This window comes from Pristiophorus japonicus, chromosome 18 (genome assembly GCF_044704955.1).
Source record: "Pristiophorus japonicus isolate sPriJap1 chromosome 18, sPriJap1.hap1, whole genome shotgun sequence".
In the NCBI taxonomy this organism is placed as follows: domain Eukaryota; kingdom Metazoa; phylum Chordata; class Chondrichthyes; family Pristiophoridae; genus Pristiophorus; species Pristiophorus japonicus.
Window position 1 is genome coordinate 47,144,532 of NC_091994.1, and position 24,402 is coordinate 47,168,933.

At 43.1% G+C, this 24,402-nt stretch overlaps 1 protein-coding gene across 1 annotated transcript in view; it reads right to left on the minus strand.

Moving 5' to 3' along the window:
* uhrf1 (ubiquitin-like with PHD and ring finger domains 1) overlaps positions 1–23,343 on the minus strand; it is a 38,093-nt gene extending 14,750 nt beyond the window's left edge. The window contains exons 1-9 of the mRNA XM_070859947.1: positions 22,922–23,343; positions 13,855–14,124; positions 11,139–11,320; positions 8,399–8,614; positions 7,433–7,542; positions 6,173–6,359; positions 2,810–2,933; positions 2,134–2,241; positions 769–873 (exon numbers count right to left, since the gene is read on the minus strand). Of these exons, the coding sequence (XP_070716048.1) occupies positions 769–873; positions 2,134–2,241; positions 2,810–2,933; positions 6,173–6,359; positions 7,433–7,542; positions 8,399–8,614; positions 11,139–11,320; positions 13,855–14,124; positions 22,922–23,074 (1,455 nt within the window). The 5' untranslated portion in view covers positions 23,075–23,343. The remainder of the gene's footprint in view (positions 1–768; positions 874–2,133; positions 2,242–2,809; positions 2,934–6,172; positions 6,360–7,432; positions 7,543–8,398; positions 8,615–11,138; positions 11,321–13,854; positions 14,125–22,921) is intronic.
* Positions 23,344–24,402: the final 1,059 nt, after the last annotated feature.

The following is a 24,402-nucleotide window of genomic DNA, read 5'->3' on the forward strand; positions in this document are numbered from 1 at the left end:
CCTGCTACCTTCCAAGATTTGTGTTCGTACACCGCCCCCCCCCCCCCGCCCCAGATGGCTCTGTTCCTGCACCCCATTAAAAACTGTACCATTTAGCTTATACAGGTTGAACCTCCCTTATCCGGCACCCTCGGGACCTGGCCTGTGCCAGATGAGGGGAGGTCATCAGCCCAAGGGGAGTCGGAGGTCGCCCAAGGTCGGGCCCAGAGGTGTTCTAGGTTGAGGGGGCTTTTGTTACTGCTGATTGCTTTCTTTCTAGTAAATGTGTTGATTTTCTGTTTAGGTGAATGATTTAATTAAATCATAAAGGATCAGTATCACCATTGTGCCTAAAAAGGGAATGGGAAACCTGGGGGTGGGCGGTCGGAGTTCTGCGCATGCGCCACGCAGCGGCCGGGGGTGGTGCCGGATAAGAGGCTCAACCCATATTACCTCTTCATTCTCCCTACCAAAATACAACACTTCACACTGCATTAAATTTCATCTGCCACGTGTCTGCTCATTTCACCAGTGTCTACGTCCCCCTCAAGTCTATTAAAGAGCAATGTGCATTTCTATAGTGCAGTTTACAACCTCAGGACATCCTAAAGCACTTTACAGCCAATCAAGTGTAGTCACTGTAGGAATATAGGAAATGAGGCAGCCAATTTGCATACAGCAATGTGATAATAACCAGATAATCTGGTTTTAGTTATGTTGATCAAGGGATAAATATTGGCCAGGACTCGGGGGGATAACTGGCCTGAAACATTAATATGTCCAACTCACCACATCATCTTCATAGCCTCCTGCAAGCACAAGGGAATATGCTCCATCATTGCTTCGGCCATGAATTCCTGCCACGTGTGGCCTGTGAACTCCTGATTCACTCACCTTCAAATAGAGAAACCAATTGGAATGATCACTGAAATAACATTTCCATAGTTCAGGAGAGGCTAGGACAAAGATGCTCAGATGTTTGAAGTCAAAGATTACAAAAGTAAGCTTATCCATTTTCCTTCCCCACAATCACCCAATATTTCACAGCATCCCCAGCCAAGTGGACAGGCTAGGGATCTGTTCCCAGGCTCTACCAATAACATTCTGTAGCACACATGACAACCAGTCTCTGCTTGGAGGTACTGTTAAAATCAGATTCTTCATACTGTGCCATCCAAAGTTCTAGCTTGATTACACATCTCGCATGCAATGCAACACATTGGGATAAGAGAATATAGCCAAGCCAGATGAAGCATTCTATTGCAGTAACTAGACGGAGTGCCATTAAATGTGGGTTTGGACCTGAATATACATGACCTGTCTAATTAGTCTGCATTCCTTTTGTACAAGGCTATTAGAATGCAGAAATAATCTGTGCCTCATATGCACCAAGGATAGTGATGGATTTATCAGCTGTATATCTCAAAATGTCTAGCAGTAGTAACGGAGACGGCATCATGCAAAGGTACTAAAGATAGTCTCACAACCAATGCTACACATTAGCTGCACTACCCGAGTAATGCAAAACCAATGATTATAAGAACTTAGGCAGTCTATGAAGCCACTTTTAAGCTTTTAATGAATAGAGCAAGCAGTCACATGGAGGTCAGTGCTATTCACTGTATGTAATGGTAAGCTTTATGACTACTGGAAAGAGCAGGCAGGGGTCAGAACCAAGCCCCAATCCCATTTCCAGTATCCATATTCATAAGACTTTGACAGAGATTGCTGGATAGCAATGAGGTGCAGGAGTTCCAACTGATTTCCCCTCTCTAATCAAGGGTGCAGAGGTCAAATCATACCACTGCTCAGTTAACTCATTACAGATCTACATGGATCAAGTGCACATTGGACCAACTTACACATCAGGGGAACCTAAAAACCTGTGTGAAATGTGCCCATTTAAAAGCCTTAACAATTGCTCCATCATATATTGGCAAAGATCGATCGGGTAACAAAAGATTGCTAATGATCTCTCCACAGCAGTAAAAACAGCTGCTGCTCAGAAAGTGAAACACATTAATCTTCCCTATAAAATAACATGGGATAAAAATGAGTGATATTAACGCCAAATGCATTGACTGAAATGTGCTTTAATACAACATTTTCAGCCTATGTCATCTCACCAGAATTGCAAACTGAAAGCAAACATACCTGGACCCTGAATTTCCACTGAGTGCCCACAGGAACACCAGGGACAGGCCCATAGTGGTTAGAGGGGACGATTGTGCATTCCTTTGTGCGACCTACACAGGCCATACCCTGGAATAAACCATAATGAAGAAATTAATGTCGTTGACAGTAAACAACAGGAGGCATTCTGTATGTCTTAACGTAAAAAGGGCTACAAGGGCAAATTAAATTCTGACCACAGATTTACTGTTGGATGTAGCATAGTTATGAGGAGAATACCACAGACATGATGATACATGCTAATTGGAACTGAGGTAATATCAAACAGGTCCAGGATTGTACAAGCATGGCTATGTGTACCACTATCAAGCTATCACAATGCTGCCTACAGTTTAGGTTTTGCTGTGGAGGCTAAGTTGGAGTGTAGGGTTGTCAACTTCACAGTATTTTAATACCCTGTACCAACAGAGATTCACAAGACCAGTAAAGAAAATGAATTATGGAGCTAGTCACAGTAAATTTATCTAGTAACTACAGCACCAAAATCGCTCCCCTTTAAGCACCAGATTTAGTTACAGAAATAGCTTGAGTGGTTGATTTTCCTTCCATTTCCACCTTTGTTAAAACTGTATCCAACATTTGAAATATAGCCACTTCAAACCTCTGACCCATCATACCTGACTTGCAATTTACTCACCTTGCCCCAGTCTCTCTGGCAGGCAGAGTTAGCAGAAGCCATCTTAGCCTTCTTTTTGCTCTCTTTCAGTTTCTCACCAGCTAGCACCACTTCATTAGCATCATTTTTGCATAGAGGGCAATACCTGTGAACAGCCACCGAAAACACACATTACGAGTTGACGAACAAGGTTAGTTACAATCTACAATAAAGCTTTGCAAACATGACAAACACAAATTAGCTTTCATTGGGGTGGGGAGGGGGGGAAAACAGAGATGCAAATGATTAAAAACTCAGCAGTCAAACTCTCAAATACAGCACTTTTCTTCCACAATGCTCTAGAATGTTATTCAACAGCATGCTTCCCACCATGATCTAAACCTTAAGTTCTTGGTCCAGCTGGGATGCCACAATATTATGTTTTTAATGTGTATCTATGTGGCTGGTAGATTTAAAAAGTGCATGGCCCTTCAGGAAGGGAGAAATACTTTGTACTGAACAGTATTTTCTTCTATTCAAACAGAAGAGACTTGACAAAAGCCAAAATAGAATAAATAAGACAACATAAGTTTCATATTGATAAGACTGCAAGATGGATTTATAGCTTTAATGCAGAACAATGTCCTACATTCCTTTAATGTTCAGTTATGTAGCTATACAGTCATAAAAGCTGCGTGTTCTGCAACTCCTCTAGGAAATTCAGGTCTTAACTAGCAAGCAAAGGCTCTTTCAAGAAAAAAAGCAAGTTATGCAATTAAATGCATCTTAAGTCAGAAATGCATCTAATTGCCCAAATAATGAGATTAACAGGCACAGCTTTGCAGATAATTAATTTCCTGGTCAAATAAAAGACATTTCATCCATTGTTATTTATATTATAGAACTGTGGCAAGGAGAACCAGTTCTGCAATTGCCTTTTCTGCGATGCAAAAATCCACAACAGCAATAATTTTACGTATGCAATTCTTTGAAAATTACAATTCAATTCTATTTTCTGGCCGGTACACCTCCTCAGTGCATGGGCAATGCCCACAGTCCAGCAAACTGCAGCTAGGGAAAAAATGGCAGCCAACATTTATATCTCTACCAATGCTCACTCTAATTTTTTTTGTGCCGCGCAGCCCTTTGAACAGGCAGCATTGGCCCATTCACAATTCCGCGGCGTTTCCATTTAAAAGCCGGCTCACCGGCTGCACAAGACCTCCAGGGTGCTGCGTGGCTGCACAGCTTAGAGAACATTGATCTCTACTCTGATGCTACCTATTCCATAGATACTGGTGAAAGATACATTAAGTGGGTCTCCGTGCTGCCTCATTTAACTCAGTGCTAACATTGAACAGTATCATAGGCAGTCCCTCGAAATTGAGGAAGACTTGCTTCCACTCAAAGTGAGTTGTCAGGTGGCGGTACAGTCCAATACAGGAATTACAGTCTAACAGTTGAGGGCAGACAATGGTTGAAGGAAAGGGTTGGTGGGGAACCAGGTTTGCCGCACACTCCTTCCACTGTCAGCACTTGTTTTCTGCATGCTCTTGGCGACGAAACTCGAGGTGTTCAGCGCCCTCCCGGATGCTTTTCTTCCACTTTGGGTGGTCTTGGGACAGGGATTTCCAGGTGCCGGTGGGGATGTTACACTTTATCAAGGAGGCTTTGAGGGTGTCCTTGAAGCGTTTCCTCTTCCCACCTGAGGCTCGCTTGCCTTGTAGGAGTTCCAAGTAGAGCACTTGCTTAGGGAGTCTCGTGTCGGGCACGCGGACGATGTGGCCCGCCCAACGGAGCTGGTCGAATGTGGTCAGTGCTTCAATGCTGGGGATGTTGGCCTGAGCAAGAACACAGACATTGGTGCATCTATCCTCCCAGTGGATTTGCAGGATCTTGCGGAGGCAGCGCTGGTGGTACTTCTCCAGCGCTTTGGGGCGTCTGCTGTAGTGGTGCGTCACCAAAACCCAGGTCACCAATTGGAGCGCGGGCAGGACCACCGGAGGTGCCCAGGTACAGCAGAGGAGCGCGGAGGTCGGAGCAGAGAGATCGGGGCCCAGAAGAGGCGAGGGTTCGGGGGCAGCACGTGCCAGCCCACACTGCGATCTATGGACAGTAGGAGTATGTGTATGTGCTAGGTCCAGTCGTCTTGGTTAACCCTTGCCACTGGATCAGGGTGCATCAGCCATCCCACGTTAAGAATCCACGCACAGGCATCTTCCACCCTTTAATATGTAGTTCGGGACCTGGATTATCATTGAAACACCTGTGAACTCATCCCTTTTTAGTGTGGAAGCGGGTCATCCTCGCTACAAGGGACTGCCTAATACTATACTATACTGCTGTATATAGTCCATGTGTCTGAGTCACATAGGAGGGCAGGTATCACTACTTATTTGTACAATACAAATAAACGTGTCCTTAAATGACACATTTGCAAGCTTTCTGAAAGTAGTCCATAAATTCCTTCGACTACAGGCTTCCTAGAATACTGTGTTGTTTAATCATGAGTTGGCACTGAAACAGACAATCTGGTCCATCAGGCTGAACAAGTTCCCACATTCATTGTTCCATTCAGATCTATGCTATTTTTATAAATTGGTTCTCATCCTCAAAACAACAGGTTACATTGCAAACTATATCACCAAAGCTGACACTTCAATGCAGTACGGAAGGAGTGCTGCACTATTGGAGCTACCACTTAGGGATGAGATGTTAAACCGAAGCCCCATCTGCCCTCGCAGGTGGACGTAAAAGATTAAATGGCACTACTTCCTGACCAACAGTTAACCCAAAAACCAACATCCTTAAAAAAGCTTCGATGCTGGCCTAAGCGAGAACACCGACGTGGTAACAGTAAATGTACTATAGGAGTACAGACCCAGTTCTATTAATAGTCCATGCATAAATTTCACAAGCATGGAGCACTGTTTATGGGACTTTGCAGTATACAAAAATGGCTACCATATTGGTTTACAAAACAATGACCGCATTCTATGAAGCACTTTGGGTCTAGTCCAAGATGCAATATTTCCATGCATTAGACAGTAGATAAAAGATTGCCCCTCAGCTATAACAAATGTCGCTCAAAGGGGTGGGAGCTGCTCGTCAATTTATCATTCCCTCCCCCGGTAGGAAACTAACCTCTCAAAGACAAAATGGCCTTGTAATGTTCAGACATAATCAGGTACCCATGTCCCGCAGGATGCAAAACATCAAGGCTAAGGAAACAATACATCACCAATGCTCTCTAACTTCTCACCGAATTGTGGGCCACATCAGGAATTGACAATTTAAGGGGCTTTAAAACCTCTTCAACACACTACAAAAATTTCAAAAGTGTGTTATTGCTGCCTTCCTTCCCCAACCAAAACAAAAAAGGTACAAGAGCTGAGCCCAACATACCAGTCTTCAACCTCTGGTATGGTAGTGAGAGGAGGGTTGAGGCAGTAAGTATGATAGGCCATGTCACACTCATCACATAGCAGCTGCTTCTCCGGGTCGCCCTTCCCACCACATATGTGACAGGCACACTGTTTGCAGTCCTTGCTAGGGTTATCTTTGCAATGCTTGCATTCAGGTCCATTTTGCCCTACAGACAATTAAAAAATAACTAAATTGTTAGCTAATACACAGTATTGAGATTCAACACTACTTTAAAATTACTAGGCAAGCAAACAGTACAGCAAAATGCAATGGTGCTGTTCATTTCCCCTCCTATTTACCTTCTGGAGTATCCCCAATTAAGACAACATGGGTCCAGTTCAAATTGCTCTTCCTTGAGGCAAAGCAGCACACCTGCACTTGGCAATTTTACACCGAGATAGGTAACTCACTGTGCTATAGTCGACATAAACCAGTACCCTACCAAACCAACTCAGCTCAGTTCAGAAAGTGTATTGGTTTACGTAGTGGTTTAGAACAACATGGGTGTCTGGTCCCAGTACAAAATGCCAGCCTAATATTCACTACACAGAAGAAAACTGAAAATATAAATAGGTCATAAGTTTAATCAAAAGACCATTGATGTGCTCAAGATTTAGTCCATCCTATCAGTTATTCCAAGCAAGTGATGTTGTGCAGTAGTTATGATACTGGACTAGGAACCCAGAAGTCAAATTATGAAAAGGAATTCAATAAAAACGGTACGTTGTGGTTCGCACCAAAGAAAGAAAAAAAAAAAAGAGAGCACGAAACTGCTTGGATTATTGTAAAAATCTAACTGGTTCAAGGTAGGGAACCTGCCATCCTTACCCAATCTGGACTAAGTGGTCGACATTTAATGCCGGGCAGGCAGTATTGCCCATATTTGTGAACACATTTTTAAAAAGTGGATAAATAGCATCAGATGTATGTGGATGATACAACAAAACAGGAAAAGGAAGAGCTACATCTACATGTGCCATACAATATTCAAAGTTTTCTTCTATCATTATATCTCTAGTAGCTGCACAAACTTGATCCACATTTGCTTCTATTAGAACATTGTGATTTATTTAACCAACCAGCAACTTCTTACTGAATTATGAACTATAACCGAATTACACAAACCATAGTGCCAAGCCCAAACTAAGATACAGTAGAAGAACAGCACCTATCCTTATATTCAGTTCCAAGACACACACAGTATGTTCATGACATACTGCCAATCCTCAAGAACCTTACTTTTCAAGGGACTTTCAGATCCATTAGCTGCAACACTTCCCGGCTCCTCAATCTTGTAGATTTCATCCACCAGTGAGATTCTGCAATCATTCAAAGAATCACCAGCATCCCTATGACAATAAAAAATGTGACTGATTATTTACAAAAAATGTTTGTCAAGAAGAAAATAGCAATAGATTCCACCAAAGGGCAAGCTGTCTGGATACCACCTGCTATCAGCTGGATTCCAGCCTACACTTAAGCAAGAAATACTGATGAGAGAAAGGAAACATTGACATTGCAACACCGCAAGTGTTTTTCTGACAAGTTATAGTGAATTATGGGTATTCTAACGGTTTTAAGTTAACATTAACAAATGGCTCATGATGATCCTCATGGCACATCAAAGGGTACAGCTATTACAATAGGATATGGAAAAAGTTTGTACGCTATGGGCAAGACCAAACAGGCCACGGATTTTTAGATATGCATCCTCTAGTGGAATCTATTGCTGTATTTAAAGTGCATAAAAATATTTATGACATGGAGATTGGGCAGTGCTATGGCACATAGCCTTCATGAGGCTTCCCAATTCTACTTCCTCTTTTAAGGCGACCGGTCAATATCTATTGACCGTCTTATTAAGTGCTATTTTATTTTCCCAGTCAAAGATATGGAAGTGATTTTTATAAATGCTTTCAAAATTGATTATTCCACTGAATGCTGAATGTATGAGGACGAGGGCACGGAGTTTGTGGCAAAAGTTTAACTGTAGGAAATATATTATTTCAGAGCTCCAGCACATTTTAATTTAAAAGCAAACAGAAAAATCTCTTCAAATAGACTACTCTGCATTTGAACTAGACAACCCATTCCATTTTGAAGAGTCAAAATAATTCACAACTCTTCAACAGCTTATTACAATGATTATTACTCCTGAAACAAGATAAAAGCTCAAAACTTATAGCAAAATATTAAGATCCTTACCCCAAAAGAATTTTTGTATAGATCTCTTTGATAGTTCTGGTCTCCCGCTTTCGTAGAATTTCTGCATCATACCAGTATCCTCGCTCTTTCGGTTCATCCGGGTTATAGTTCACCATCACCACGTGTCCAACATGAAGCTGATGCCACTGCAAGACCATCCTCGCCCGTGGCCGGATGTCTTTCCATCGCAACTGCACAATTCCATTTTCTGGGTAACTTGGCAGATATAAATAAATAAATTCAGTGTTACGATTTTCATATTAAGCTGTATGTATAGCTATGTATAGGGTGTCGATGAAATATTAAATGTGCACTTTGTATCAGTCTTCACTATTGAAGACGATGTTAGACTTAAGAATTTAATAATGATAAAACTAGTGATATATTGAGGACATACTGTTTTAGATAGAATTAAGAACCTGAAAATCGATAGAGCCATCAGGCCAGATGATATCAACCCAAGGGTCCTCGGGGAGATGAGGCGTATGCTATGTGGTACACCCATAGCTTTAATAGCTCACTGCACTCTGGGACTGTTCCCGTCGACTGGAAGGAGGCTAATGTAGTTACATCTTTAAAAAAGATAAAAGTGACCCGAGTAACTAGAGGCCCATTAGTAATAGCAGAGATGCTCGAGGGATTCATTGGAGGTGAAATATATGATCACTTGGATAGAAAGAGGCATTAGTGACACCGAACATGGCTTAAAAAAAAAATCATGATTTTTTTTTTTTAAAAAGAACTCACCAAGACAGTGAATAAAGGAAGCCCAGTAGACATTATCTACTTAAGACTTACAAATGGTTTTTGAAATGGTACCACACAAGAGGCTTCTCTACAGGATCAAAGCCACTGGTATATTGAGCTGGATTGAGAACTGGCTGGAAGGTCATGGGCAGAAAGTAGTTAGATGGATTCGGATCTGTTTGGAGACCAGCCACCAGTAGGAAATCATTGTAGGGACCATTTCTTTTTACTATTATTCATGAGTTACATGTAAGTGTTGGGGGCACAATCGGCAAATTTGTAGACAATAGTAAGATCTGTGCGAGTGTTAGGACTGTAGAGGATGTTTGACTACATCAGGTGAATATTGATGTGGAGGATTGAGCTCGTTACTGGCAAATTATGTTTCATATGGAAAAGTGCAGTGTTATGCATGTGGACAGGGCAAATGCTCAACATACATACACCCTTCAGGGAGAGAGAGATCTGGGCGTTCTAGTGCATATACCTCTAAAGGTTCATAATAATGCCATGAAGTGATAGCTAGAGCAAATAGGGTGTTGGGGTGCAGTCATAGGACAATTAACTATGACAAAGCATACTATTTTGTCCTTGTACAAGTCCTTCATCAGGCCTCTGTTGGAATATTGTGTCCAGTTTTGTCTCCCCACATGTTGGGTGATTTTGCAGCTTTGAAAAGGCTGCAGAGAAGGGCAATGAAACTTATTTCCAGCTTAAAGCATCTTACTTATCAAGATAGGCTAAAAGAGCTGAGATTCTATACTTTAGGAGAAGCGTAGACTATGGGGTCATCCAATCGAGGTTTATAAGATGAAGCGAATGAAGTGTGTTCAAGTTGACAGTTTATTCCAATTAAATAAGTTAGGGAGGACCAGGGGTCACAATTTAATTTGCATCAGGCTAGTTTAATGTCAGGATGTGCTTCTTTGCCCTAGAGAATAGTGGACCTCTGGAACAGGCTGCCCTCTCGTGTCTTGGATGCAGATTTGTTGAATTCTTTCAAACTAAAGTTGGACCTGTTTCTGGCTGAGGCGGACATTACCTCTTACAAAAGGTAGGCACTGCAAGGAATTATCAGAGCCAGAGTGATCTTCTGGACTAGTTTCGATCACCAAGAGGGATCGGAGAAGAATTTACTCGATATCCTCTACCTATCACCCACCCCCTCCCCACCCGCCCTCAATACACAAGGTATCACAATTGTGTGGGACAGGCTGGATGGACCAGAGAGTCTTTTCCTGTCAGTCATTGCTCATGTTCTTTAAGCCAACCAACTACAGGAAGTTACATAAAATTTACAGCACAGGAAATTGGACCCAACTGGTCTATAGTCCTTCTACTCTAATTACTTCTTCCCACCCTGCCTGTTTGCTTTGCTCTCCTGTATGTTAATGATTTGGAGAGCAAGATTTCAAAGAGGCCACCCATCATAGGATGATAGCAATGTACAGGATCAGCAAAGTCAGGGCAGGCAAACTGATGTCAACTTTTTCTTCATCTTTTAGAGCAATCCACCCAACCAAAGACAACTCAATGGTTCATTTGGAAACTGTCACATGGTGTGGCACTGCACCATGCAAACCAGCATGATCCCAGACTGATTTGTGCTCAGGGTACAACAGAAAACACAGTACAACTGACTTCAGCATCTGATTTGGGGATTAGAAAAAAGATTAACATATACCCTGCAGAAGCAAATATCCGTTATTCCCTCCTACACCCATTCAAATATCCTGATTGTATTCATTGCCCAAGATCTCCACTGAAAAACATGAATGCAGACAAATAACAGAAGGCTGCCAATGCCCTTGAAATCATATCTATACAAGTTTACATCTTCAACAGATAAGGAATTAAGAAAGAGTGAGAAACTGGAGAACCCCTCCCCCCCAACCCCCAGTACTTCTGGAAAAATAGCAATAAAGATAAATGGCATTCCTTGAAACATCTCTGAACTGAAGGTTTCTGGCTATTAATGGCCTGTTTAACATACTCTTCATATTTAATGTGATAAATCACATCATCAGCAATCTTGGTTTCCGTAGCTTTGCTTGAATGTGCAGACTCTTCATTATTAGTAGTTTTGCTTGCACTCTCATCTCGTGTCACATTGACGACCACAGCTTCAAACCAAGCACCCATGTGCATGTCTCGAGCATCAATCAATTCATTTATCTTTAAAAAAAAAACAGAATATAGAACCAATGCAACATAACTCAAATTGCTTTGCGGTCAGATTTCTCAAACCAGTGTACAGCAGACCGTTTCAATGCAAAGACACAAAGCAAACGGTCAAGTTTACCATTACTAAAACAGTCCTTCCACTGTCAAATCTTCTATTTAAGCCACACAGTCCCACGCATTAATTACAAATTACTGTCCTTTGATGTTTTATCAGGTTCTGTTCGTGTAACTGCAATTGAGCATTTTCCACAAGCCAATCGTAGAAATATATTCTGCAGCGCTCACATACTTTAGGAGATTCCATGGACTGCAAATACAAACTTTCCACCCCCGTAAGTACAGGCATGTTTGAGGGCTGAAAACTAGTATAATAATTCAATTGGCAGTACAATATAATTGCTACAAAATTATATTCAAGGCTAAAGTGGAGCCCTGGGTCTAAACAGCAAGATGTAACATTTCCTGGTCCATGAAGCTGGCCACTCAGTAGAAGTACAAGCACTGTAGCCCAAACTCCAGTTTTCCCTGGTATTCAACCATGCTTCTCCCTCCAACATCTTCATGATGACATATAGTTCCATGAGAACAAAACATCACACCCAAGATGCCATTCTACATTCATGAACCTACAGTATCAATAAGCTATTAAATTATGTTCAGAGCATTATAGCAGAGCCAATGTTACCTAAAGCCTTTTTGAAAATTCCATTAGGAATCTTATTGCTTTGTTGAAGGAACACTTTTTAAACATATGAAATGATGTACGAAACAAAACAGGACCCAGGAGCAAATATTCATGTTGCTACAAGCTTCAACCCCTGACATTGTAAGTGTTGAAGTGTGTAACTTCATCAACTTTTATGCCATACCACACTTTTTGGGGGGGGCGCGGAGAAATTGAACTCTCTTTATTGCAAGTCATCATAAGTTCTCGCTTTTTGTTGAGGTAGTACTGTCAGGGATCAAAAACCAGACCTGAACAATGGTTAGGAAGAGGAAAAGTAAAACTCAAGAGCTCAGGAAATACATGCACTGGCAAAATATATAGTGAAAACAGGATCTTATACTTATTCTTGCTGAATTTTAAATGCTGCATGTCAAGTATATACATAGTTCAAACCAAGAAATAGCTAAAATATATTGGGTTAATGATCTATGAATGAGAGTTCAGCTCCTCACAATCCAGCTCCTCCAATCAATTGCTAGATATCATTACTATTTACAGAAAGAGTTTTTTTATTTATTCATTCATTCACGTGACATGGGCGTTGCTGGCAAGGCCAGCATTTACTGCCTATCCCCAATTGCCCTTGCGAAGGTGGTGGTGAGCCGCCGCCTTGAACTGCTGCAGTCTGTGTGAAGATACTCAGTGTTGTTAGGTAGGGAGTTCCATGATTTTGACCCAGTGACAATGAAGGAACGGTGATATATTTCCAAGTCAGAATGGAGAGTCACTCGTAGCAGAATACCCAGCCTCTGATATGCTCTTGTAGCCACAGTATTATGTGGCTGGTCCAGTTAAGTTTCTGGATAATGGTGCCCCCCCCCCCCCCACCCCAGGATGTTGATGGTGGGGGATTCAAGGATGTTAATGCCATTGAGTGTCAGAGACGTGGTTAGATTCTCTCTACCTGGAAATGGTCATTACCTAGCACTTGTGTGGCGTAAATGTTACTCGTCACTTATTAGCTCAAGCATGGATGATGTCCAGGTTTTTCTGCATGCAGGCACAAACTGTTTCATTATGAGAAGTTACAAATGGAACTGAACACTGCGCAATCATCCCTACTTCTGGCCTCATTGATGAAGCAGCTGAAGATAGTTAGGCCGAGGACACTGCTCTAAGGAACTCCTGCCGCGATGTCCTGGGGCTATGATGATTTCCCTTCAACAACCATCCTTTGTACCAGGTATGACTCCAGTCAGTTGAGAGATTCTCGCTAAGGTGGCCATTAAGCGGTCCAGGCAGCGGGCGGTCGTTCAGCCCGACTGCCTGCCTCTCTGCCGCGGTTACATTCGAGCCAGGGTGTCACTAGAGATGGAGCACATCGTATCCACTGGTACGCTCGCGGTCTTCTGCGAAAAGTGGGCACCAGAGGGACTGGAGTGCATCACCACCCCCCAGCAACCGAATTTTAATTTGATTGAAGTTTACGGTAAAAAGTTAATTTGTTTACTTGTCAGTTTTAGTGCCCCCTTTACTAAGTCTTCAGCACTACAGATAATCACAACTATCTGTATTGATTTCAAAAAAGGTTACAGATAATTCTCTTATCATATTAAAGAGTTGCGACAGGCTAAGCATTGCCGTGCAATTTGCTAGTGAGATCCCGCAAGGATATTGTGGCAGCTTGTGATTGAGGCTCCAACAATTGAAATAAGGGGAATTCACAAGGAGCAATATCAGGATTTTTCCCAGGAGGCGCAAAATATTGTATCTTAAATAGAGATAAATACTTCTGCAATACACCATTGCAGCTAATCAGTGTAACAGTTCCACTGATGAGCAAAGACATTATGCTCACCTTGTATAAGCCAAACCCTGGGTCAACAAGATCAGGCTGAGTGGGCGTTCCAACTTGTCCTTCCAGTTCCATAGCAGCTTCACCATTGTTAGAGTTCTTGTCTGATTCACTCTGTGCAGATCCACATCCAGAGTCGGTATCAGACAGCTCGGCATCCTTTTCTTTTCTAGTGGTGCCTTTTGATACACCCTGATCAGCCTGGCGAATAAGCAGCTGGATGATGTCATTAAGTCCCACGTTATAGTCAAAAAGTGAATGGGCATCTTCCATCTAAAAAGGGAAAAGAAAGTTAAAGCGCCGCTATGGAACTCTGAATTGAGGTACTGCATTTACCTATTCTTATCTACAAGCTACATCCAGTAGTAGATTTTGTATATTTGATTTCATCAAAGTATAACAGTCGCAACCGTATAAAAAGTACTTGCAGAGGAAGCTGGGAAGGAAGAGAAAAAGATGGGAGTTCTTAATTACTCAAAATTGCACTATAGAGCCTTCAGTGGAAAAATGCAGTTACTCCATGGAAGTAACTATTACCAAACAATGCCCCTGTCTTGTTTTTAAACCCATAAGTAAAAAAAAAAATAGCTGCCCATTCACAATTACCTCAAAAATACTGCATTTTTATCTATATAACCAACTTTTTTAATATTAAGACGCAAGACATGAGGAAAATAATGAAACTGCACATTCTCTAAAACGTCCTCCAAACAGTCCAGGTAACATTTGGAAGTGCTGAGAGGCAGCAGACCCCAGACATTTTACAGTGTGACTGTAACTTTAGAAACTCAGGACTGTTGGCTTTAATGCCCCAGGTTAGGAAAAGGAAAGTGTACTATAGTTCCCACATCACCTGGTGCCATGGATTCATACACCTTCAGCTCAAGTGAGGCAAGACAACGAGAAAGATGGGGGGAAATCAACTGGCAAATAAACTTCTTGTGCCCAAATGAATTAAATGCAACTTGCCTGACCAGCAAGTTAAATAGCTGACCAGTAAAATAGTAAAAGAGCCGATGCAGCACTCGGCATGCTAGCCAGCTGTTTAAAAATGATACTCACTTCCACCTTAAACAGCACTGTGTGCAGAACGCCAGGTGTAGTTGTCCTGAGGGGCATTGCAGGATTGCAACTCTCAGTTTTGAGCTTACTAGGCAGAGATTTTGAGATGTGTTGAAAGCAATGAATGAAGCACAAGTCCAGCGCAAAGCTGCTCAGTACAACAGAGAACGTACAGATTTTTTAAAAAACACATGTAATACTCGTGATCACTACAGAAAGCAGATTCCACTATACTACTATTTAAGTTTCATTATTACAGCACCATCCAGTGGCAAGAATTTAACTTCTCATTATGAGCAAATAAATACGACACTTCTGGGAATTATTCATCTTTTGATGCCTATGCTCTTTCCAAGCCGTACAAATTATTCAACAGTGAAAGGACAGCTAACCCATTCCGAAGCATTAACCAATCCCGCTGAGCTACCAATAGAAGCTGCAAGCAACGAACAGATCATCTCTTGATTTCCAACACTCCTTCTCTAGAGAGACAAAATGGTCTTCCCATAAGCAACACTCAAGATTAGATTGCACCATCGTTCAAGCATGACTACACATGATTCTCAAAGTACTACTGGAAGTTATGCTGCTCAGCCACTACTTAAATGCAAGATTTTTTTTTGTATCTTAGGAATCCATCGGCCATTAGGCTGCTTCCATATGCCCAACCATGTGGTCAATTGTAGGATCCAGGGCGTGGAATGGAAACCTGATGGGCCGGATTTGCGAGGGGTTTTTGCTGCGTTTTCACCCTCCACGGCGAAAACCCGGTCGCAAAGCCTGGGCGAGAACCTCGGCTTGTTGTTTGCAGCGGCAATGGGACGTACCGCCAGGAAGAGCTGCACCGGACGTGTAACGATGAGGATTATTACGTTACCGTCAGAGTTTCGGCAGTCTCTCGTCCCGCATGCCACACCCAGAACAGCGACAGGTACCCGTCGGTGCAGCCCTGCCAGCAGCGGTAAGTACGAAAACCTGCAAAAAAATCTAAGTTAAAGTTTTTATTTTTAATATTTTTTTGCAGCAATTAGTTAGTTAAGCATCTTGTAAATGTTTTTGGCAAAATAAATCCCCCCCCCCACCCACAAACTGCCAAAACTCATGTTTTGCACCGTGAATAATCGGGGAACACCTCCCTTCCCGATGGGCATACATCCAAGGCCAAAAATGGTAGCGCAATGAAAGCAGTAATTTTCACGTATTGCTACCGTTTTCGCCGAAAATCGAGCCCATGGAGTGATGTTAGAATGTTAAAACAATGGCAAAGAAAAAGTGTAGAACTGACAAAGGTGGAGCCCTCTGGATGACAAGGTGCACACAGGGCAAGATAAGGCAAAGAAGGGAAGCCTTTATCAGATATTGTGAGCTCAATACTGCAGAAAACCTAGAAGAGTATAGAAAGTGCAGGGGTGAAATTAAGAAGGAAATTAGGAAAGCAAAAAAAAGAGGGAATGAAAAAATACTGGCAAGTAGAATCAAAGAAAACCCAAAGATGTTTTACAATTACATAAAGAGCAAGAGGATAATGAAGGAAAGTGTAGGGTCTATTAGGGACCAAAATAGTCATCTATGTGTGGAGGCGGAGGATGTGGGCAACGTACTTAATGAATACTATGATGTTCCTGTTCAGGAGGAAGATAGTGAAATATTGGATGGGATAAACATAGCAAGACAGAAGTTTTATGGGGTTTAGCATCCTTGAAAGTAGATAAATCGCCGGGTGGATGAAATATATCCGAGGCTACTAAAAGAAGCAAGGGAGGAAATTGTGGTGGCTCTAACCATCATTTTACAATCCTCCCTGGCTACAGGAGTTGTGTCAAGAGGATTGGAGAACTGCTAACGTCGTACTATTGTTTAAAAAGGGAGGAAGGGATAAACCGAGCAATTACAGGCCAGTTAGTTTAACCTCAGTGGTGGGAAAATTCCTGGAATCAATTTTGAGGGACAGAATAAACCTTAATTTACAAAGATTAACCAACATGGATTTGTTAAGAGAAGATCATGTCTGACTAACTTAAATTGAGTTATTTGAGGTGGTAACAAGGAGGGTCGATGAGAGCAGTGCATTTGATGTAGTTTACATGGATTTTAGCAAGGCTTTTGACAAGGTCCCACATAGTAGGTTGGACAAAAAAGTAAAAGTCCATGGGATCCAAGGGAGAGTGGCAAATTGGATCCGAAATTGGCTCAGTGGCTGCAAGCAAAGGGTAATGGTTGAAGGGAGCTACAAGACTCAGTACTCGGTCCCTTACTTTTTGTAGTATACAATACCTGTAGTAATAAATAAATAAATAAATAAATAAATAATCTTTTATTTATATAGCGCCTTTAACACCGCAAAACGTCCCAAGGCGCTTCACAGCGGTCTTATAACACGTCAGATATTGACAAGGGAGGGAAAGAGATATAAATATATTAATGATTTAGACTTAAATGTAGGGGGCATGATAAAGAAATTTTCAGATCATACAAAAATTGTCCATGTGGATGACGGAGGAGGAAAGCTCTAGACTGCAGGAAGAGATCAATGAACTGGTCAGTTGGGCAGAAAAGTGCCAAATGGAATTCAATCTGGAGAAGTGTGAGGTAATGCATTTCAGGAGGGGCAAGAAGGCAAGGGAATACACAATAAATGGGAAGATACTCAGAGGTGTGGAGGAACATTAGGAGTATATGTCCACAGATTCTTAAAGCTAGCAGGTCAGGTCGATAAGGTAGTTAAAAAGGCATATGGAATGCTTTCCTTTATTAGCCGAGGCATAGAATACAAGAACAGGGAAGTTATGCTCAAACTGTATACAACATTAGTTAGGCCACAGCTTGAGTACTACATGCAGTTCTGGTCACCACATTACAGGAAGGATGTGATTGCACTAGAAAAGGTGCAGAGGAGATTTACAAGGATGTTACCAGGACTGGAAAACTTTAGCTATGAGGAAAGATTGGATAAACTGGGGTTGTTTTCGTCGGAACAGAGGAGGCTGAAGGGAGATTTAATTGAGGTGTATAAAATTATATGGGGCCGAGATAGAGTAGATAGGAAGGACCCATTTCCCTTCGAATAGGGGTCAATAACCAGGGGCATATATTTAAAGTAGTTGGTGGAAAGATTAGAGGGGAGATGAGGATGGTGCGAGTCTGGAACTCACTGCCTGAAAGGGTGGTAGCGGCAGAAACCCTCAGCATGGTTAAAAGGCTCTTGGATGTGAGCCATAACCTACAGGGCTACAGACCTAGTGTTGGAAGGTGGGATTAGACTATGTAACTCTTTCGACCGGCACAGACACAATGGGCCAAATGGCCTCTTTCTGTGTCGTAATTTTCTATAATCCTATATGGGTAGGCTAATTGGTTGCAAGAGTGGAAAAAGCCCAAAAAACTAGAAAGTACCCTCCCAACTTTCACAGAAAAGACCATAAACAGTCTATCCAAACATAAAAAAGAAAAATTTAAATTGTAACCTTGAAATCGGCTATATTTAAGTTCAAAGAACTCTGTAGCACCCACAGTTGGCATCCACGGAATCAGCAAGACATCATAAACCAGTACGTTGAACTGGACATACACCCAAGATAGAAAAGGATTTAGGTGCCATGTCCAGTCAACATGAGATTTCTGAAGCTAATCAGACATTGGTATCCATTAAGAACAATCAATTATATCAAGATAAAGAATTAAAATAACTTATGAAACAATTATTAAAGTAATATTTGGAACGCATTACTGGAATACAGGCAGTCTACTTTGAACTCTATATACTTATGAGGGTTAAAAGAATTACAATGACTCGCACTGTGAAAAGCTCACAGAATTGGACCTCAAAAGTAGAACACAATAAAAATGTTAAAACACATGAATAAAATAGACACAAGCAACAACCACAAATCGATCTAGCAGTAAAAACGGCACTCCTCGCCCAGGCTAGAGATGAAAGGATTCTCCCCCTCTCCGTCCCCACAAAGCTGCAAGAACTTCCACCAACATTACATTAGAAAGCAGTCACACTTCAGTTGAAAAATATCAACTTAAAAAAAATATATATTGTTAATAATTGGATTGGAAGGCATAGGATAAAACACTGAAGTCAAGCTCATGGAATGATTATCTACCCTACCAGCTGTAAAGATCTCAAATGAACTGCATGTATGCAATGGTATGCCTACTTCTCAGTGGCTGCTGCTTCACAGCACAAAATTAAGCCCAATTTGGTACCATCTGAGAATCTCACGCAGAGGCTACAAAAATAGTTGATGCAAGAAATGGTAAATGAATTGTGCAGTGGAGGTTGCTATTCCATGTTGGTACCAAGCCACATTAGAGGGACAGTTTTATTTTGCAGATGGCTGTGCAACACCCGAATGAAAGAGGAACTTGCATTTATATAGCACCTCTCGCAACCCCAGGATGTCCCAAAGCTCTTTACAACCAATGAAGTACTTTTGAAATGGAGTTAATGTTGTAATGTAGCCAATGATGCAGCCAATTTGCACACAAGCAGCTCCCACAAGGCTGTAGTCCATTCCTCAAATCTAACATCTCTCGATTGGATGAGCAATCAAAAAGTGGATTGGAAGGCTAGTAAAGAAACAAAATACATGCTCTATCGTTAAAGGTCTGCTGAACGCATGGAAATATGATTGTTGGTATTAAACCTCGGCTACAATGCGAGAGGACTATGAAATTAAGGAACTTCAGTGTTTGCTGTCTGGAAATCTTTTCCTAGTCACTCATCCCTCGTATGATGAAATTGAATAAAGTCCATGACCATGCAAACTTTAAATCCCATGAAAAGTGGCATAAGTCAGGAAACCAAGGTGTTTATTACATGCCTGCTGATTGTAACTCGTAGTACTAACTTCTGCCAGCATGCTGTAAATGAACACTGTGCATGCTTAAATCATCAATGCAAACACTGTGGTATGGTATGAATGAATGAATGAATGAATGAACACACAAGGGACTTGAAAGGTCAGATGTGCATTAAAGTTTTGTCGTCCTGATTAGTGAACCACCCGGAAATCATCTTCTACCGTACAAATAAGCTGGCTTTCATTTTTGGTATAGTATTAACAAAGTGGCAAGTATTTTCGTCATCAATTTCCCCCCCCCCCAAACCCCACACACACTCGCACACAAAATATTTGCCCTGATCGCACCATTAGGTTATAAATCACCTTCCCACACAACCCAACATGAAAACAATCACAACTTAAAAATGTTGCCAGCAGATGGAACATACTTAAATGCCTATATACACACACACGGAAATACACCAGTCTGGCGGAGCGGGGATGGTGGGCGGAGGAAGAAGAGCCAGAAAAAAACCACACACCATTTTAACAACTTTCATTGACAGTACACGAGACATTGTGGTAAACTGCAAGCACAAAAGAAACGTTTCATTGAATGATAAACAAACATTTTAACGGTTAAATGTACTTGTCCACTGACAAGTTATCGCTGCCCAGATATCCTAGGTAGAAGCATTTCATTGTCATCAGGTCAAAATCCTGGAATTCCCTACCCAACGGACTGCGGTTCAAGAAAAGGCGCACCACGCCCTTTTCTGCCGAACTCAGGATGGGCAACAAATGCTGACCTTACTAGCAGCACTCACACCCCAAGAATTAATTTTTAAAAACACGAATGTGGACATTTTGCACTTCCCACGCATAGGACAACATTCACATCAAACTATTGCTGTATTCCCAATGTCAATAATTAACACCATATATAAATACAACTATTGTACACTAACCAAAATGGAATTTAGCCTCCTAATTTTTGTCTTAGAATTTTGAGCAAAATATATATTTTTAAAGTTTTGCAGTTAATTTTATTTACTTATGCCAATCTTCCTCCTCACGGAGTAATTAAAGCCATGTTGGGATAGTTCCATGGGTGTCAGTTTTGCAAATTGCCATTATTCACGTCAGCATTGATAGCAAATGTAGACCGGTTATATGATTATAGAGGACTTTATGTATTCACAGTATTTCCAGCAGGGGCTTTGGTAGCGATCACAAGCAGAGTCCTAACTGACATTCCCCTCCTTAACCTGGGTGCTTAAACCAATCACAATGCCCAAAGAGCTGAAATTATTGACGCTGTTTGGCCCAAGAGCGAACCATACACCTTTTTGGTATGTCAATTATTCAGCAGATAAACTTGAGACGTGACAATTGTACTTTATTCAACTTCATCTCTAAGTTTTAATCAATTAGTTCCAATGCGATTCCAAAAGATCTAATGAAATAATTGGCTTTATATAGCGCCTTTCACGACCACCATACGTCTCAAAGTGCTTTACAGCCAATGAGGTACTTTGGGAGTGCAGTCACTGTTGTAATGTGGGAAACGCAGCAGCCAATTTGTGCATAAGCAAACAAACAGCAATGAGATAATGACCAGATAATCTGTTTTTTTGTTATATCGATTCTGGGACAAATATTGGCCAGGACACCAAGGATAACTCCCCTGCTCTTCTTTGAAATAGTGCCATGGGATCTTTACGCCCTGAGCAGATGGAACTTCAATTTAACGTCTCATCCGAAAGACGGCACCTCCAACAGTGATGGAATGGGACTTGAACCCACAACCTTCTGATTCTGGCGAGTGCACTAGCCACTGAGGCACAACTGACAATGGAGAGTCTGATGAATCAGAAGCCCTGTTACAATAGGGGTTGAGGGTAGATTAAAGAGACAGCAAACGTTTTGAATCCAGGCAATTATCAAATATGCCGTTTGCAGATGAATGACCAAATTTAGACACACAGTTGCATAACGCTGTTTGCCAAACTGCATATTCTTAAACCAGAGAGAACAAGTCATGGTCTCTTATGACACAAGCAAGTTAAACTTTTAAAATTCGTAGAGAATCAGCTGTCCATAAAGATGAACTTCATATATACTCTAGGCGGCGCTCAAACCCAAAGATCCGTTCTGCAGTTAAAAGCCCAGGACCACAGAGCCGAAGTCTCACTAGTTAGTTTAAGTGCAAGATATATCTAAAAATAGATAAACCTCTCTTTTTGGTATATTGCCTTTATAAATGGTGGTTATGGTGTCTATTTGATTCTGACCAATTAGACCGAAGATCAATACATGATGGTCTGCATCGTTTATTTAACGGAGAAATTGTCTTTGAAGAGTGGCGCCAACTGAAACTTTAATACTTCCCAGTCCCTGCGTGTTTGACTGAACATTGTTGGTCGAAATAAATCTTTTTTTTTAAGCGAATGCACAAAAAATGCAATTGTTCAGGGGTGAGCAGGCAAGCTTGCACACTCCCCCAGCTGCGGGAAATTAATTCCCACTGTCCCGATACAAAACGAACGATGAAGCGGATGCAGGGTGTTTAGCGCCTTTTTTCTTTACCCAACCCCTCCCGCGCAACCAAACGCGATAAGGGGGCGGGCATCAGAGCGCTGACTGACAGGTTTGATTGCCAATCAGAAACAGCGTGGCCGGACACCGGCCGCAACAGTCCTGCCAATCAGGGCGCGACAGCTAGCAGGCTAGGTTGCGGTGTAAACACCCCGCCTCCTCCCGATCAGTTGGAAGAGTTTGACTCGAAAGTTCAAAACCATTTTTTTTTTAAAGTTGATTTAAAACCGAAATCTGATGGCGGGGAGCGAACGGATCAACGGGCGGAGGACCGTGGGTGTAACATCACTCGCCTCATTCAATGAGGGATGCCGATCGCCGGCTAGGATGGCACCCCCATCCCCGGAGGGAGAGGGAGCAGGGAGCCCCGTCTGAGGCGACGGCTATCCCAGGGGTCCGGACTGGGGGGAGGGTTAACCTCCTCGGCGCCCAATTTGCTACCGAAATCCTCCAGCCTCCCCCCACCTCTCGGTCCTGAGAATGAACGTGGCCGGCCGGCGTTCACCCTTTGTTCCCCGGTGGTCCCGCCAGAGGAAAAGGCGCTCAATCCACCCTCTCCCGCTCCTCATGGTGTTCCACACATCACCCACCCCCCAAATCCTCCCCTTGTGAAGTACCTGCTTTCCCCGGTAGAACAGCCGCTGCCGGTCCGCCTCCACACCGAACGCTTCCCGGATCTTTTCCCTCAGCTCCTGCACCAGAGTCAGTTTAGAGAGCCCGTCAATGTGGCGGGTCTCCTTGCCGTCCATCGTCCGCACCTGGATCCACATCGTCGATCGGCGAAGTGGCTCACTTTGTCTATGGCCGAATAAATAATCAAGACTGCGGGGGGGAGGGGGGTTCACACTGATCGATCGATTCTCCCCACGTCTCCTTCTCACTGCGGGGGGAAAAGGAAGGAGGAAGAAAAAAAAAACTTTCCCGCGAATTCAATTTTTTTTTCTCTCTCTTCTTCAATCCAACGTTTCTCCTCCTCCGCGCGCGCGCAGCGTCCGATTCAAATCGGCGCTCTCCCGCCCAGCGCCAACCGCCCCGCCTCTTGGCTCCCATTCGCTGTGTGTGCGCGCCCTCGAGCGCTGCTCCGATTGGTGGGGGAGGAAAGCCCCGTGCGCATCTACCCGCCCCCCCCAACTTACGTCTGAGCGTTGACTTCAAAGCACGTTGGGCGGGGGGTTTGTCATTCACGACAAGAGGGGGAGGGGCAGCACGTGGGTCGCCGCGGCGCGAACGAAAACTCGCGAGCCTATGGCGGAAAAAAAATGAGTTGGCCAAGCTGAGAGAAAGGCAGTTTTTAAGAAAAATATTAACGGAGCACCACCAAACCAAAAATATATGAAAGAAGGACGAGACGTTCGAAAACGATTCAATCGCGTGAAATCTTACAGAAATGTGAGGTGTTAGACAAATCGCCATTCGCGAGTTGGCGCCAAAATCCTCAGGTTGTTTTTGCTGGCTTGGCGGGAAATGCAACTTCCCAGTGAGGCTAAGTCCCGCCTCAGACTGAGACTGAGCCCCTCCCCCCGTCAGTCAGAGGCTGAGCCCCTCCCCCATTCAGAATCAGACTGAACTCCTCCCCCCCGGTCAATCAGAGATTGAGCCCCTCCCCTGGTCAGATTCAGACCATCCTCCAGTCAGTGAAAGCCTGAGCCCCTCCCCCAGTCAGACTGAGCCCCTCCCCCGGTCAGCCTCAGACTGAGCCCCTCCCCCGGTCAATGAGACTGAGCCCTTCCCCTGGTCAGACTCAGACTGAGCCCCTCCGCCGGTCAGACTCAGACTGAGCCTCTCCCCCGGTCAGACTCAGATTGAGCCCCCTCCCCGGTCAGACTCAGATTGAGCCCCTCCCCCGGTGAATGGGACTGAGCCCCTCCCCAGTCAGACTGAGCCCTACCCCCGGTCAATGAGACTGAGCCCCTCACCCGGTCAGACTCAGACTGAGCCTCTCCCCCGGTCAGACTGAGCCCCTCCCCCGGTCAGACTCAGATTGAGCCCCTTCCCTGGTCAGACTGAGCCCCTCCCCGGTCAGAATCAGATTGAGCCCCTCCCCCGGTGAATGGGACTGAGCCCCTCCCCAGTCAGACTGAGCCCTACCCCCGGTCAA